The following is a 17,653-nucleotide window of genomic DNA, read 5'->3' on the forward strand; positions in this document are numbered from 1 at the left end:
ATTGCTTGAAACATAATTTTCATACAAACAGCAAATTGAGTCAGATGATTTAGTTTTCAGAAATATAAATAAGACGCCGATATACTCAATATTCTTAAATTGTTGTTATAAAAACTGTTTTAACAATGTTCAAAATTCTACTTAAATAAATATATGCTTAATAATATTTTTATTAAATTTTTTTATTTACATTTTATGCTAATTTTATGTATTTATTCATTATTTATTGCTCTATGTAACTAAATGGTACGTGCAACATAAACAAAAAATATGACTTACAGTATATAATATTGCATTTGTAATTAGTAATTCAAACACGAAATATTAACGCCACAGTTAGCAATTATTTCCGCTTTCCAATCGATACATTTTAAAATAATCGATCTGTAAATTCGATATTTTTGTTTAAAACAGAGGTCTTTAAAATTATTGAGCAATATTATAGATATTTAACTTTTTCATATTGTAATAATAATTTTGTAAAAATAATTGTTCAAATATTTTGTAATTTATGCAATATATGTGATTTTAATATCAATTTCCTTTATAGATTTAACAACGAACGAATAACTTTGTCAATCATAAGAAAAATAAATTATTAAATTAACTACAAATTTTTAAGATAATTACGTTGTGTCTTATGAAATATCCAAACACATTATATTTTTTATCTCCCAAATACTTTCGGCTTTATAACTAGAAATAATAAGAAAAGTATGTATGATAACAATATCCCCAATGCGTATTATAAATATTAAAAATGATTTTTTATACAAATGTAAAATTGTCTACGTGAAATAGAAATCACATTGTTTTTTTTTTTTTTTGAGATACAAGACCAATCTAGTAATATAATAATTTTTTACATTATTATACTTGAGAGTAAATTTCATAAAACGAAAGTTATGTATTGAAAGTTATGATTTGTAAATTCAACATGCGGAAATTTAGTAAGGATAATTGAATATGATAAATTATTCCTAAAACACAAGAATGCTTATTGTAAATAATCAAGTAAAATACACTATATTCTGATAATTTGATAAAAATACGTGCGATGAAGTATAAAATCGCGAAATCAAAAGTCCTCAAATGTAAATGAAACATATGATTTATAAATATGAATAAGTTATTCGTGAGGAAAAGGGCTTAAATATCATTTTTATTATTAATTAGTTATTAATTATAAAATACATTAAGTATTATCTGTAAAATTATGTTTTTCCACGACAATATTGAAATTAATCCCTCCCCCCCCCCCCAAAAAAATCCTTGAAGAAAAATAATAATTTGTAAATTTAAATTTTCATAAATTTTCGTCACATAAATAGATAAGGCTTTCTTGAATTTCAAAAAAGTCCATTACAATATAAAAAGTCTAAAATAAAAAAAAATTTTAAAAAAATGTAAAGAACTAATGTAATCAACTGTCACAGTGCCGTAGCGCGTATACTGTAAGATGAGAAAGTAATTGCGTAAAATTTTTTTATCAAATGACTCAAGATTCGCATGATTGAATTCTATTGCTTACCATGTTACCTTTATGTTGAAAAATAACGATAGAACGCCTTTTGTCTTTATTTTGTATTTTTTGTCTCGATTTTTTTCTATTTTTAAAATTTTATCTTTTTTATTTATTTTTTTTTTTGTCGTGTTGCGTTCTTTCCAACTATTTCTTTTGTAATTTATTTGTCAAAACTTTACCTTCGAAGCTTACAATCGCAAAACATTTTATTATACATCTTCTTTTTTTTCAATGTATCAGTCAATTGCGATCATCTATGAACAATTAACCACACGTCTACGATTTCTCGCACTTAAATGTTTGCATAAATTCGCATATTAACAGTTTCAAAGCTCGTGGCCACTTATCCAACATACCTAGGGCGTAAAATTTGTAGAATAGCAAAACAACGATTATAAGTATCTAGTAATACAATTTTTCGTCGCGTGTACCCGGAAGGAATTGGCACTCTGCAAAGTTTTACAAATAGTTTTGCGAGAGATTAAATTATAATAATCATAAGGATTCCTAAAACGTCGAGTTCTCAACAATCGCGTCGAATTCGATCTCGTGCGGGGACTTTTGCAACATGTAGGCCGGCAGGGTAATGCCCAGCACCTTGTCATAAACGGGTCTGGTCTCCGCCACGTATTCATAGGGCTCAGCCTCGCGCCGCTCCTCATCCAGCACCTCGAACTCCTCGTCCTGATCCCTCGGCTGCCCCTTGGCCTCACGTATTTTCCTATTGCTCACTACGGGCATCCGACTATTGGACGTGAGCGGCTCCAGCAGCTTCTCCGTTGTCGACGAGTTGGTTCCGTCAAATGGCTTCACCGTAGCCACGGATATCGACGACGCTTCCTCGACCTGGCTGCTCTTCTTCTTGGACGCCTCGACTCGGGGCTCGGCGACGTAGACGCATTCCTCGTTCGTGAATCCCTTGTCGTCGGCACATTTATAGCAAGTCATGTCGCCGCGTAGGACTTTCTTGCATTTGGATCGATCCTCCTCCCCTATTTTCTTTACGATCTTCTCGATCTCGGCTCGGCGCACCGTCGCGTCGTAAAAGCCAGAGTCTACCTTTGATTTCGATGCCTTGTCATGAGATTCGCTCTGCTCCTCGTCATTTTGTACCTTTTGTCAAATTCATTTCATTTATGTTATATTAAAAATCCACGGCCGCCTTAATGGCTCGTACACGTGCTTTATTACATTGTCTAAAAGCTTGCGCGCCGTCAAAGTTTAAGGACTTTACTGATAAAGTACGATCTTGACTCGATGTTCAGTTCGCGTGTTATTCAGTCATTTCAATATTCTCAGCAAAGCCAAAAGAGAAGTCGAATATGGGAACATCGTATTCGTCAAGCTCATGCAATATATAACGAACGAGCCAACCCATACAATCAAGCGCCTCTCCTCACTCAGCATCGCATCTTTAAGAATAAACTCTACGGCTTGCGCATTTACAAAGCACCGCTGATAAAATAAAAGCAATTCTATGCGTGTTATCTACTCGGCTAGAAAGTTTATAGATTTTATGATATTATACTTATAATACTGCATGGCTTGGAGGCGAGCCAGGGTGGAGTTAAGGTCGTAATTTTTGCGTACGATGGTAAATGTTAACTACCTGGGGTTTCTTGGTTACGTAGGAGCCGCTAGATTGACTCTTACTAGCCTTGGGTACGTAGTCCGAAACCGATGTTCCCGTCGGATAGATAATGGGTAAGCTATAGGTCTCCTCGGGACGTTCCTCGAGACGTTCCTCGGGACGTTCCTCGTGACGTTCCTCGTGACGTTCCTCGTGACGTTCCTCGGGACGTTCATCGGGACGTTCCTCGTCACTGCTCGCGTAATCATCCTCGGCGGATGTCTTGGTTGGACTGCCGAAGGACGTGGACTTGGAGTAGGCATAGACCTTGTCGTCGGGATCGAACGAGTAGTTGCACTGCTCGAAGTTCCCGCCGGTCTTCGGATCCTTGCATATCGTACAGACCATAGCGTTCTTCTTTATCTTCTGGCACTCGCCCTTTCCCTTTACCTTTTCAGATATCTTCTCGGATTCCGAGCGTATGTAATCCAAGGTCGAGGGCTCGCTCGCGTCACCGGTATAATCCTCGGCACTACTCTCGCGCTCACGCTTATCCAAGGAATCCGACTTCATCTCGCCCTCGCCATCGCTCGCTTGCCGAGACTCCGGGTAGCCGAAACTCTTGGATTTGCTGTACTTGTAGACCTTGTCTTTCGGCTCGTGCGAGTAGTTGCAACTCTCGGACTTGCCGCCCGTCTTTGGATCCGTGCACGTGGTGCACGTTTGTCCGTCCTTTTCCAAGGTTTTGCAGTTGGACTTGGATTTGGCGCTCCGGCTGGATCCAGAATCCTCGTCCCCGTCCTCGGCATCGTAATTGTCGAAGCTTGTCTTATAATCCTTGTAGCCGGGGTAATGATAAGTGTGCTCCGGCACGTAGTCCGATCCGTGCCCCTCCTTATCCTCGGCCGAGCCCGAAGCTTCGGCACTATGCCTCCTCCGCTCCTCGGACTCCTCGCGCTCGGACAATTCCTCGGGCTCCGTCTCATGCCCGTAACCATCCTCCCCGGACTCGGACACCTCGTCGTCCTTCCGCTGACCCGCGATCTTCCTCCCCTTGTTATCGGCATTCTCACGCGGCTGATCGCGCGGTTTCACCTTCGTAGGGCCGAACGAGCTCGACTTCGTGTAAGCGTACGCCTTCTCGTTCGGCTGGGCCACGTACGAGCACTGCTCGTACTTCCCATTGGTCTTCGGGTCCTTGCAGATCATGCAGATCATCGAGTCGCGCTTCACGCGCTCGCAACTGTCGACCGTCTTGTCGTAGCCCGCGGGTAACTCGTGGGAAGCCTCAGGCTGAAAGTAGTCGTCGCTAAATCTATAGGATCCGGAGAGCCGATCGCCGGTCGCCGGGGCCTTCCTCGAGTCGCGATAAGGTGTCGCGGCGGAGCTCAGACTGTCGAGGAGCTTAACCGCGGCGAGGCTGGACCTCGGCTGTCGGGTGTCGGATCGTGGCTGCTCAGCCGAGTAGGAGCAGTGCTCGTACGTGGCTCCGTTCTTCGAGTCCTTGCATCTGTAGCACGTAATTGGCTTTTGGCCGTAAGTAGCTGGGCCCGTGCCTACTTGGCTCTGCGGCTTGGCGGCGATCTCTTGGCAACGCGGCGCCCCGGACTTGAGCCTTGGGGCCTTGAATCGTGCGTCGACGGGATCGGGGAGCCGGCCGATAGAGGCCGAGGACGATAGGGCCTTCTTAAAAGCCTTGTCCTCGTTGGGAATCTTCTTGATTCCAGGCCCGAGAATCGAGGGTATGGGATTGGTGTCTGGTTTCGCGTTGTCGTAAGGATATGGGACGCCGGCGAGGCGTGGGACCAGCTGCGTCGACTCGGACCTATAGGAGCGCCCCGGATGGCCGTTCGCGAGCCACGACCTGCGCGCGTCATCGATGCCGAAGGTCTTGAAGTGCTCGTAATGGAAGTCGGCGGTGACCAGGGAGGCCAACGCGACCACTAGGCCAATGGTTATCTGAAAATGCAAACGCGATGTGAATTGTCGGCCCATGGCCTCCTCTGCCTCGTCGATGACTATCGGGTCCCTTACCTTACGCAATGCCATGTCCGGGTGCATTCGGCTCGTTAACGATCATTACTCTCCCGCGAAATGACTTGGCCGAACGGGCACAGCGACTTTATAAGAACTTTCCAGGGCGCGACGCGGCTGTAACCGCGCACGACCACTCGAGGGGACATTCCCTCCCTACTCTCGACGCGGGCGCTACCGTCACATTGGCGCTCGAAAATCGTTGCAATTTGAAAGATTTGACTGCTAGATTCGCCTGCGTGGTCTCGCTTCAGGGGATCGCCACTAGACCGCAAGATCGTTTCGCTCGATGCGTTCGCGCGAATAGTGGTTGGATCGATCGGCCGGATGAGTTTCACCGTGGGCGGCGCGTTCGAGTTTCTCCTCTTTCGCAAAGAGAAGGAACGCGCCGGGAGCGAACGCCGATCTTGGAAAAGCCAGCGACTTAACGATCAAAGAGACGCGGGAAAAGCCGGAGTTTTCATTGCCTTAAGCGATTGCGTGGGTGCATCGGTCTCCATGACTAATTATTTCACACGCATTAGAGGCGAGAATCCCGGGATATTTTGCGTAGGAGTGACAATACCGGGAGCTCGGATGGCTTTATCATGCCGTGAGCTTTTGCGAGATCCTTATGCATACGCGAGCGGACAGGCGGCGCGACGGAGAACGAAGTCGATCTTTTCTTTGTTTTTATTGTGGACAAAACCTTTGGCTGACGGAAGTTAGCGCACGAGGCTCCGATTGTTAATTGCGCAATCCTCGTTGCCGGGCTCTTGCCTCGCTCCCGATTATAACCAACCTTTCTTCCCGAGCTCACGTCCGAACGGGATGGAAAAGCATCGGGCAGCGCGAGTCGACCGCAGGGGGGCGAGGGGGGGGGAGAAGTCGAGCGTCACGGCCGATCGGCCGGTCACCGACGCAAACGATTACCACACGATTATCTTCACGGGCGATGACTTCATCGCGCAATACGCCGCACACGTAAACGGCCGTCGATCTATGTTCCTCCTCCCCCATCTCCATCCTCCATCGTCATCACCAATCACCCATCACCCACCGCCACCACCACCACCTTCACCATTACCAACCGACCCACCAAACAACCCCACACGCTATTATTGACTGTGGGCCTTTAGTGGCCAGTTCGTCGCATGACAACCGGCATCCCATATTGCAGTGCGCGGGTGAAAATGAATGAGAAACCAATTTCCAAATGTATGCACTTCATTTTATTGACGAATTACAGAGACATGGTCGGCACTTGATGTACGTACAGTGCTAATGGGGCGGAGAGGGAAGGGGCTGAAAGATAGTACGGCAGAGGGGTGGTTCGTCGGTGCACGTGATGCTCATTCCTTGAAGGGAAAAGGTCGTGGATAGACGGATATGTGAGAGATTCGTGGCTTCGTGCTCAGTGGCTTGTCGTCGAAGCCGATGAGGGGCGCCGGCTTGAGCTGCAGAGCCGTGAGTCCTTGTACCGTCGCCTCCTCGACCGCGATCTCCTTGGACTTTCGTCGACCCTTCGGCTGACCTAAACCCTGCTTAGCGTTGCGACGCCGATAGTAGATCACCTCGCCGGCCAGCGTCACCATCGCCAGGGCCAAGCCAAACAGCGTAGCTATGAAGACCCCACCTACGAATGTAAAGAATGCCAATGCAGATAGAGTATGAGATCTTATCTCCACTCACGCAATCCCGTACACTTGTCTTCTCGAAATCAATAGTTTCGCGTGATAATTCTTGCGCAGCTGTCGCGATGTTTCGAGCCAAGACTAAGGTGTTAATAAATTGCGTTAGTTACTACTATTGTGCCTTCTTCGGAATATTATTCGTAATTACTCGTCTCGGTTAGCTCAACGTGCAAACATGTTAGTTAGTTTATATGCACGAAAGCTCGTAGCCATACTAATAAATAATATATTTGCATTGATGGTGAGGTAACTACGGAATATTACAAAAATCACTCGCAAAGTTCTCGAAATATTGTATCGTGTTATTATAAAATTATCTTCATCTGTGTGGGGCGTTCATTACGTGTTGATTACGTAAGAATTAGAAAATTCAATCGTTAAAAAACGCTGGCTTTCAAGCATCCGATTACGCGATAACTGCACATTAAACGACACTTTTTGAAAACCCGACAAAAACTAATGCAAAGGATTACGAGTGTCGATTATGTAAGTCTTAGAGTCAAATTGATTGAAGGATCGATCATTGGGAAAATGGCACTTTCCATTGTTAAAAGAAACACGAGGTGTCCTGATGGATTACTTTGTCGATGCTTTGGCGCATTGATGTCGCCGTAATCGCAATGCGTAGTTCTCGGAAGAGTACGGAAGTACGGACAAAACCAACTCACCCAAGCTCTCCAAGGTAATGCCCTCGTTATCGTCGGCATTTGGGCAGAATCCCTTGAGCGACTGATTCCAGTACTTGGAGCTGAGGGACTCGAAGTACCTATCCTTCTGCAGGTCCAGTATCCTAGATAAGGTGGTCATTTGCTTTTTATTATTCAGTCAAACATTAATCGGCGAGATAACGCGCGGAGGGTAAAAACGCCACGCAATACCTCCTGCTGATCTCCTCCTGCAGATGGCTGCCCTGCTGCACGGCAATGGCATAAGGCTGCTCGGCGAATACCTCGCCGACTTCGGTGAGGTTGCAGTTTTGCGTAACCTCGTACCTTATCTCGGAGGAATCGTGAATAAAGGCAAACTCCGCGCTCTCGCTGTCGATCACCTGGAAAAACAGGGCCCACGGGCATTATCATCCCGACGTCGCCTAGGCACTTCATCCACTCTCTACTCACCTTCTGAAATCCCTCTTGGATGGTCTTGACGGGGCCAACTTGTGTTATCGCCTGGAGGATGTGGCCGTACTGCTCTTTAATCGGGTAGTCCCAAACGCGATACTCCACTTGATCGCTCGTGCTGTTCAGCGTGATTTCCTTCCAGACCCTGGAAATAAACGAAAGCCGGTTACATCGGAGTAGAGGCGCATGACTGGCTGTTAGTCCGTACTCACTGGTAAAGCTTCTCCTCGGCGCTCTTCATGTTCTTAAAGTACTGGTGAATCGTGGAGTTGTCGAGAACGGTATAGTTGATGCGAGATTGGCGCGCGAGCTGCTCGAGCGATTGCACCGGCGACTGCAACATTCGTTTTCGTTATCGCTCGTAAATCGAAAGTTTATCATTATACGGCAGCGGAGCGGCTTGTAAGAACGTATCATTCGCGTGTAAACTCGCCTCGTAAACTCCTTCTGATACTTAAAAAGCACTGTTGGCTCGCGTGTTATTAGCGTGTGAAATAGGATGGCTAAGTACGTACACGAACGATAGCGTTACAGCCTGAAAAATATATCGCGAATGCGCCACGGTTGGTCTCATTCTTTTTTTCATTTTGCGAAGCAAGCATATCGTAATGGCAAAATAATTGATTCGATAATTGTCCATCGCTCGAGCGAAGAGCTTCATGTTTGATCGGCAGTGCGTCGATAATGTTTCGAGTGGAGGAGCTTGAGCTGGTGAGCCCCTTCGTACATCGCCTCGTGACATTCAGCCAAGTAGAGCGGGATAGGTGCGCATTAGGGGCCACTAAACTCACCTGCATCCTCTCGACGGTGAGGAAAGCCGCCAAGTTGGCCGTGAAGGTGGCGAGCATGAGGACGACGAAAAGCCAGTAGGCCGCGACGAGGGTACGACTCGAGAGCGCCTTCGGAGCCTCACCGCCACCTTGGGGCGTGAACGACGTTAAGGCGAACCAGAAGCTCTCCTTCAGGGTGAATTCCCTAATGAAAAAAGAAAAAGAAAGAAAAGAATTGAAAAAGAAAAAAACGATTAACCGATCGGACCATCGGCCTTCGATCCATCAAGATATTTGGAACATCAATCGCGCGCGGTAGGGATGTAGGATTCAGATTATTTGCAAACTACTGCCGAAATACCCTGCCTTCCTTAGGTCTGCAATATCTCGATAAATTTCAAGCTTTAATTCAGGATACTTTGTGCACTTTACTCATTTGGCGAGTTTCATTCGATGTTGCATACATTACTATGAATGTCAGTCGTTTTATAAAGATCGAGTAATGCATAAAGGAACGTAAAAGATCGAAACAATAGATTGCTGGCAGAAAAAAAAATGTAAATTCAATATTCTCGACTAAAAAGACCTTCTCGAGAAAGTTTATCTGCACATTGGAATTTTCATAAAAGGATTCAATGTCCTAAGCAAATGAAGCGCAAAATAACTTTGAAACGCCAGCTTTACCTGTAACGCCACACATCGCACAATCGCACAAATTATACCTGCATGGATAGGGGTACATGCGTTTGTTGTTACGCGCACTGTAAGGAGAATATTTGTCGAGAATCCAGATCATGATTCCGGTAAGGGTTAGAGCCCCGACGATACTGAGCCAAACCTCCAGTCTCAGCACGGTCATAAATTTGAATAATGACGCCTTTCGTACAGGTTTCCTCATGACTATGGAAGAAAAGTTAAATCATCTCTCAATGTCTTTTCATTAATATTAAATGCTAAATGAGCACAGTCATTTTGTATTAATAATGCCTGAGTCAGTTTATTAAGTATTTGAATAGTGTTAAAGGCAGCTTGTCGAAAGCTATCATCATAGTAATAAGTATTTTATTCTAATACCATTGGGAAATAACACGAGTCAAAGGCATTGAATTATTCGTATTCTTTAATCGATCTTACATTTCGGTGTCTAAGAAAGCATTGAGATTTTATAAAATTTCTATTATTTTTATAAGAGACCGTAAGGCGAGTTTGATTTGAAATTTCAAGCAATTATTTCTTTATGTAAAAGAGGCCCGTGGCTATTAGATGGAAAATATTTATGACCACAAAAAATGTATTCAAATACGTGAAATAATAGATAGGCAGTCATGCTGTAAATTGATTTACCGATCAGTATGCCAGATTGTTCAAAGTAGGGAGCGACAAAGTCAATGACTTCCTCTCGCTCTGATGTCATTGTAAGAGCGCCAATCGCAATGTCCGTTTGCTAATATAGAGAAACACACAAATTTAGAAAAGTCCTGAGCGCCGACTTTCTTTATACAAAAATTTGTAATTCCGAAGGAAAACGCTTCGTATTTAACATTATCTAATGATAAAATTTTATTTAATAAAATATTAATTACCATAGAGAAATTGTACGATAAAGGAATCAATTTTTTGTTTCTCTTAATAAATATAATTGCAACGATCGTAAAATATAATCATACTTTTCATACTAACAATTTAAATTTAATTACTATTTTTAATCTTTTTATTTATTTTTGATTTTCATCATTAAAACCTAATTTAGAAGCAAAAGTCACAAAGTTATGTCGCATATTTATATAATCTTAAAAAAATATCATTAAAAAGTATATATATATATATATATATATATATATATATATATATACAGGCAGAAATAAAAATAAAATATTTACTCCTTTGGCTAAATCGCCAACAAGACCATTCCAAATTCCATTCACCCTAACACCAAATTCACCATCCTCTGGTATAACGAGATCGTAATCGAATTCCATCATATTAGCCAATTTTTCAATAAGTTCGATACAATATCCTTCCCATACGAAGTCGCCATCTGCATTTTTCAAATACTCTTTCGTAATTGGATCCTTCTTTTTAATTGTCCAAGGAATGGCCTATTTATTTGTGATCATTAAAAAAGATTTATCATGATTTTCAACATTTATTATACGAGTGCAAAAGTATTTGCAGTAATATTTTAATTATTATCAATTTATAAAAACAATATAAATAGATGAGTGTAATAATAATATATCATTTATAATATATCAAGTATAATAATAATATATCATTATCGTATAATTGTAAATTTCAGTAATTGTTTGTATCTGATATCATACTCGATTGTCCATATTTGATTAGACTTTAGACAAATTCACTTTAATTGACATAGCATCTTGATTAATATGATTAATGTTCGTTATTGAATCGTGTAATTAGATATATTAAGTTATTAAGCGAAACTATAGTATGGATTCATAGGCGTCAAGTCGTTAATCAAAGTTAAGTAACATTCACGCTTTTATGATTACTAAGCGGGTGCGCAAAATTTATCCACGATCTTTTTAAATAGTGATCTAATAGATCAAGCATGCTTATACGATTATACGATAGATTTGGAAATTTTCATAGAGAAGAGCGTTTTATCTAAAATGAAACGTTCTTTTATAATTGCTGATTGTTTTTTTCTTCTGCTGTTTCTTTGTCTTTAAAGAAATTACAATCAAATGAATTATTTATAAAGTATGACTACACTATAAAATATATTTATATATTGATAATTAAATAATGACAATTTATAATATTCTACAAAATAAAAGAGAGAGAAAAATTTTTAATTACATATTCTAAATGTTATTTTTATGTCAAGTCCAAACACACTAAGTGGCAATATTATTCACAAATAAATCTAATCAAATATAAAATAAGATAAAAAAAAAAAAAATTCGTTTCGATTTTCTTGTAAATATTCTCTCTAATAGCGTGAATATATTATCTCACGAGTCCAGTGAATTTTGCTACTTAACTGTAAAATCGTAAAATTACATGGATATAAATAGACTTCCATTAAGCAACATTTTATTACAAAAAGTAATACCTTTTTTTATGATATAAAGATTAACACCTCGAAAGGAACTTCAATTATATATTAATTGTATTAATTTATTAGTAACATTTGTTTCAATTATGCACTGATAAATTTGTTCTTGTTTTTTGTTTTTTTATTTTTTTGTTTCGAAAGCGATTAATGATATTTAGTGACTGTGACGGGCAACGACTACAGTCGTTGCTCTATTAAAATCATCGAAACAATTCCATGACAAAGCGATAAAATAGTAAGTAAGCCAATGCTATTTAATATTCGATCAAATTACATTGGACGCGTGTGCGTTAATGAAGTGCCGCATAGACGACAAAGCATCATTAAGATAATTAATTCTTATTATTCTTCGACGCTTGGAAGTATTTACCTCGGTTGTTCCAATGCGAAAGTATCGTCGTGCAGCCTGAATAGTGCGATTAGGCAAAGCCTGAATGCCATTTTGACGATTCCATGTGGCGTTCTGTGTCAATTGTCCCTTTCTCAATTCAAACACATCCACTGTAGCTTTGTATGAGATCATGGTTGTCTTCGCCAAATATTCGAACGTATCGTTTTTCGATATTTTCTATACAATTAAAATATTTAACCTTCCTTCCTATTTATATTGTGTGCTAATACCAAATTTTTATTGAATTATTAATGTGACATACCGAATTACTTTTGGATTGGAAGATTTTAGATAAATTGGCAGACCTTGATAATGCCCAAGCAAGTTAGAGAGTTAGAGCTTCATAATGTAATATTATAATTTATAATCCTTTAATATTTATGCATACGGTCTTAAAATGAGTATCTTTATTTTCGATCGAATTATTTTATTACGCGCTTATTATATTTAAATACTAATTTTAAAAAATTTGGCAATTGAAATTTGTCGTTGGTAACTGCCGATGATTAATCTTGCCGGATTAATTTAAATTAATTTCCTTCCGAGACAATAGGTTTTTTAAAATTACGTTAATTCGTTGGAATTTCTATTAGTTTAATGTGTTCATTTTACGTTTAAAGTGTCAGACTAGGTAATTAAAATTTTCATAATCCACTAACATTTAATATTTAACCGGCGTTTTCATGTACATTCCTCTGTTAATATTTAACAATAGCAAAGTTGCCCACGTTAAATAGATGATGTGAAATATTTTCCTTGCATACTTACAGCTAGCAGCCTCTTATCGAAATCCAAAACTGTACCATTCAAGGAGTTAGTAGATGAATTTTTATTATTACACTGGCCCGTTTGTGGCTCATAAAGTAGATTCGAGGACTGTAATTCGCTTAGTATTTCGACAATGAGATTGACAAGTCGACGAAAATAATGCTCAAATATCTAAAGAAATTACATAAAAAAAAGAAAAAAAAAAGAAAAAAACAATGTAAATTAATAAATAAAAATAAGCATTAAAAGTACCCACTCTCACGATCTATTGTCGGTAAAATGTGCTAAAGTATTGTTTGCAATCATTAGTCATTTACAATGTTGAGAATGATGGTTGAATTATTCAATTAAATGTATGATTTAATTTAAGCGCGACATGGAGATGAAGAAAAATATTTTGAACATTCGGTAAGCTAGAGACGCACGTTGAAGTCGGGCGGACAATTGCATGGGACCTCGGTGTACATTAAATGGCAGCAGACGTCCTCCTTCATGGTCAGGGCGTTGATGGTAACGTTGATCGAGGAAATCCCCTTGAAATACGAGAACTGAGCATAATTGTTGTCCATAAAGACCAAGTGCCATAGTCCATTGCGCCTAACTAGACCACCGTCGGCAGCCTAAAATAAATTATGCTGGATAATGGTGATTTATTGGATAATGGACAAGTGGGAATGTGTCTAGGTATCGATAAAAATTATCAAAGCTTGCAATCGATTTAACTATTTCTCTTTTGTTTTTTGTTTTTGTTTTATTTTTGTTTTGTTTTGTTTTGTTATTGTTCTTTGGTTTTTTTCAATAAGCATGCATTTATTTATTATTAGTCACGAGCGATTGGAAATAATTAAAGCAACCAATAACACCAATGCTCTATTTAATATATTTCATACACATTGCGATGTAAATAAACTCATCGTACAAAAACTTCTTTTTTTATCACTTATTTTATCAAATTTATTTTAAATAAAAAATTATAAAGCCCAAAAGCAATTTTTTTTTTCTTTGGCAAGATGAATAAACTGTTTTCTCGTATCGTGACGCCCTGAAATTGAATGAAATAGTCCAAACCAGACACCACGTAATTATGGACGAGATATAGGCAGGATAAAAGAAGCTAATATTATAGTGTATGTACAAGCACCTACGTATTATCCACGCGTGTGCTTACGTCCTCTCGCAATCCAGCATGTAGACACGACACATAAGCACATTGTGCGTAATGCGCGCACATACGTGAATAACGCTAGCTTTAAGCTCAACACTTTTCGAAAGCAACGGCGACGAATTCCAGCGATCTATCTCCTCGTTCCCAGGCGATACGCGGACAAAGCGTGACTGTTTTCAGCTTTCAGCGGTTCACGGTACACGGGAAAGCAGTTTATTTTACGCCCAGGTGTTAGAATCATTTGTTTCTTATTTTTTTTCTCTCACTCTTGTTTTCATGCCTCTTTCTTCTCGAGGCTTGAGCAAACAGGAAATACATATTTTATTCAAAACGCGGGCTCATTGTACACAGTGCCACGCGACTCGCGCGCCCCGATCGCTTCTCGTTACAGGTGCGTATTGAAAAGAAGCGCCGGGGGGAAGGAAAGGAGCGAGAGATCGTACCGTTTTGAAAAGTTCCTCCATCTGTTTGGTATTGGCGTAAATGGCGTAGTAAGAAGGCAGAGGCCTCATGCTGCCGATGCGCTTGACGGTCTGCGGCGAGAGGTAATCAATGACGACGAGCCTGATTATGGAATTGCCGATGAGGTAGTAGAGGGTCTGGTTGAGCTCTGCGACAGACGTGCAATCGATGCCAAATTACACGCTGGGAAATCGAAGCGCGGCCCTCGGGTGTACCCCCACCCCTCCTCGCGGCACCCTCGCCACCGGCCACGTCGTACGTGTCCAACTCGCGAAAGAATGGATCGAGAGCGGGCCAAGGAACCATCCCCCGGCCGTGACAATTCGCCGGCTTTTTTCCTTTCTTTGAAGGGCAACATTTGGGAGGCAGACCGGGCCGGCGAGCGAACAATGCCCTCCCGAGAAAAGGATTCCTTTTACGTTCGGCGGCGTCCTCTTACCGAACGCGCGGGGACTCGTCTCGGGGCGGCCCGAAGAATTTCCACTTGCGGCGAAAAGCGAGCCTCGGTCCCGGCGAAATTATTTCTCTCCTGGGAATGTGACTTCATCTCCGCGGAAGTCCGCTCCGCATGAAAGCCGCATTCCCGGGATGCCGATGCGCGCCCCACAAAGGAATCCTTGTTCCATATCATATTTGCTGTTCGCGCGTGCGTTAACTATTAATTTGCTCTTGATAAAACTAGCTTTTCATTCCTGAATGGCTCGTCGGACGGATACTAAGGGCTTTTGTTGCTCGTCTCTCGCTTGAGCAAATAGCCAGTATTTCTTTTGCTACGAGAATTCCTTTCGCGACAAAGGTGTCTTCTTACCCAAAAATGAATCATATTTTCCACTAAATTGATGCTTGAAATTGGCCGCCACAGCTTACCCATTACGTTTTCTCCTCCCATCGCTCTTTTTACACTGCGCGTGCCTCCATAAACTTAATACGCGCACACGTTTATTAGAATCGCTTATTCAATTAACAAATCGTGAAATAACTTTTCCGACAAGGGAGCAAGCATATTACTTAAAGTGTACGAATATTTTTCAATTGCCAGAATACATATATCGACAAAATAGGCTAATATTTGTTTGGCCCCAATTGAACACTGTAAATTGAAAAAAAAAAAGAAAAAAGAAAAAAGAAGAAAAAGAAGAAACTAATAAAAAAGAAAAAAGCTACAATTACTATTGGAGTACAACATTTTAAAAACAAAAAGACCGCCATTCATGAAAATAGAAATTAGTATTGTAATATTACTACTCGCATCGTATGACTTAAATATCGGAATAGGCAATACCGACCCTTCTCGTTTTGGAAGATGAGAGCAATATCGGTGGTGTTCTTGAACATCATGATGTCGTCGATGGCCTGGACGTAAGGACTAATTATCATGTCGCCACGTTTGTAAATAATGCCAAAGTCGTGCGCGAGCTCTCGCAACTTGTCCCAACCGGTCCACGTCATATCCAGGATGATGCTGATGCCCTTGTAAAGCTGGGCACATACTAGAACGAGGAGTTGATTGGCATTATCGGTCAATCATTGTGAAATGATACTTGGACGTTTGAATGGCTCAAGGGGTAACGATGAAACATGTTATAATGCAAATCTCAGTATTTGGGCAGCAAATCTATGGTATGAAGCGAAATAGATTATTACTCCGATTCAAATTTGTCTAATAATGAAGCTTTTTATATGTTTAAGCTGATGCAGTAATTCATCCCGAGTAACGCGTTCCTTATGCAATATATCGATATAATATCTTTTAAAAGGAACTCCGACAAAGGTTTTAATATTAGGTCATTTTATAAATAAAAAAAGAAAAGAAAAGAAAATCATTAAGTATATATTTCATATCCCAAATATGATGAAATTTTTTTAATTCATTTTTTAATTTCAAACTAATATCCTTTAATATTATAAGAAAATATTATAAAATTATATAAATTATTATATATCTTCGAATTATATCACTAGTTAACTTTTATTTCTTGTTGAAATTTTTAGTAATTCAAAAATAATCATTATATAATTATAATAAAAATTAATAAATCTTTTTCACATAAAATTTCTATAAAATATTACATATTTTTATAACATAAAATTCATTAAATAGATCAAAAAATATAATAGAATTGTCGATTGATTGTCTAATCAATGATATTTAAATTAAATACGATTGTCCGCTTCGACGGTATGATTTTTAAAAGATTAGATCGGATTTTACTAAAACAAAATTCAAGTATACGCATAAAACAAGTATTCCATAACAAAATTACTTGAAAAGACTTTAAACATTTTTCATTAGATAGTGGCGTGAATTGAAACACATGTATATATAAGTATTACATTAATATTGTATATATAATATTATTAAATATTATTATAAACAAATATTATATTAATATTTAGATATAAAATAGAACAAAGCATGAAAAATTAGTGTCCACTTGCTAAAATATAACCTTCAAATAAATAATCATCATTATGTATTAAGTCGATTGAACGAATAAAACCCATAATTTGTAATATAATTGAAGATAGAAAAAACCTACTTTTGTTTTTTATATATTTAAAAAGGAAAAGCAAAAAGAACATTCAAATAAAATAATAAACCTCTTCTAAAAATTGGATTCGAGAGTCGAGTGTGCAATCATGTGCTGGCTAATGCTTATTCGTTGCTTTCAATTATTACAGACTTAAAAGTAATGTTTGAGATGGTACGAAACAATAATGAAAAATCGCTCGTCTCCGTCTCCACTCTGATCTCTTTTGAACTGCGTTCGCAGCTTTCCGAAAAGCGAAAAGATCGCATTTCAAGGTCTACCTTTCTCGTAGTTCTCGTCGACATACTCCCTATCCACCTGCACGGTACGCACATCCATTCTAATGAGGTTTGCCCCGTAGGCGCTTTCGGCCTCGGCGATTACGTCGTTCACCATCCCGAGGACGTAGGCGTCATGATTCTCCAATACAAGCACTGCGAAACCATAAAAGCAAGGTTGGAAATGAGTAAGGCCGCGTAGAAAGCGGGGATCGTGATGTCGAGAGGTTGCAAACTAACGTAGGGTGACCGGCGCCTGGGATCTTACGAGGGTAACCCG

General features: G+C 40.1%; 2 protein-coding genes across 2 annotated transcripts in view; both read right to left on the bottom strand.

Moving 5' to 3' along the window:
• Nucleotides 1-1,664: 1,664 nt before the first annotated feature.
• Nucleotides 1,665-5,187, bottom strand: LOC105364618 (DNA ligase 1). Its single transcript, XM_011502597.1, has 3 exons — nt 5,130-5,187; nt 3,135-5,054; nt 1,665-2,638 (listed from the first exon to the last, which is right to left on the bottom strand). The coding sequence occupies exons 1-3, from the start codon at nt 5,154-5,156 to the stop codon at nt 2,033-2,035; spliced, it is 2,553 nt and encodes an 850-aa protein (XP_011500899.1). The 5' UTR covers nt 5,157-5,187; the 3' UTR covers nt 1,665-2,032.
• A 1,164-nt stretch (nt 5,188-6,351) lies between these two features.
• Ir8a (Ionotropic receptor 8a) overlaps nt 6,352-17,653 on the bottom strand; it is a 27,618-nt gene continuing 16,316 nt past the window's right edge. The window contains exons 3-17 of the mRNA XM_011502598.1: nt 17,377-17,529; nt 15,851-16,054; nt 14,546-14,712; nt 13,363-13,557; nt 12,938-13,108; nt 12,149-12,346; nt 10,574-10,792; nt 10,038-10,137; nt 9,416-9,593; nt 8,715-8,898; nt 8,136-8,257; nt 7,921-8,068; nt 7,681-7,850; nt 7,471-7,592; nt 6,352-6,744 (exon numbers count right to left, since the gene is read on the bottom strand). Coding sequence (XP_011500900.1) covers nt 6,461-6,744; nt 7,471-7,592; nt 7,681-7,850; nt 7,921-8,068; nt 8,136-8,257; nt 8,715-8,898; nt 9,416-9,593; nt 10,038-10,137; nt 10,574-10,792; nt 12,149-12,346; nt 12,938-13,108; nt 13,363-13,557; nt 14,546-14,712; nt 15,851-16,054; nt 17,377-17,529 — 2,615 coding nt within the window. The 3' untranslated portion in view covers nt 6,352-6,460. The remainder of the gene's footprint in view (nt 6,745-7,470; nt 7,593-7,680; nt 7,851-7,920; nt 8,069-8,135; nt 8,258-8,714; nt 8,899-9,415; nt 9,594-10,037; nt 10,138-10,573; nt 10,793-12,148; nt 12,347-12,937; nt 13,109-13,362; nt 13,558-14,545; nt 14,713-15,850; nt 16,055-17,376; nt 17,530-17,653) is intronic.

The sequence above is a fragment of the Ceratosolen solmsi genome, unplaced genomic scaffold (genome assembly GCF_000503995.2).
Source record: "Ceratosolen solmsi marchali unplaced genomic scaffold, CerSol_1.0 scaffold39, whole genome shotgun sequence".
NCBI classification, from domain to species: Eukaryota; Metazoa; Arthropoda; class Insecta; order Hymenoptera; family Agaonidae; genus Ceratosolen; species Ceratosolen solmsi.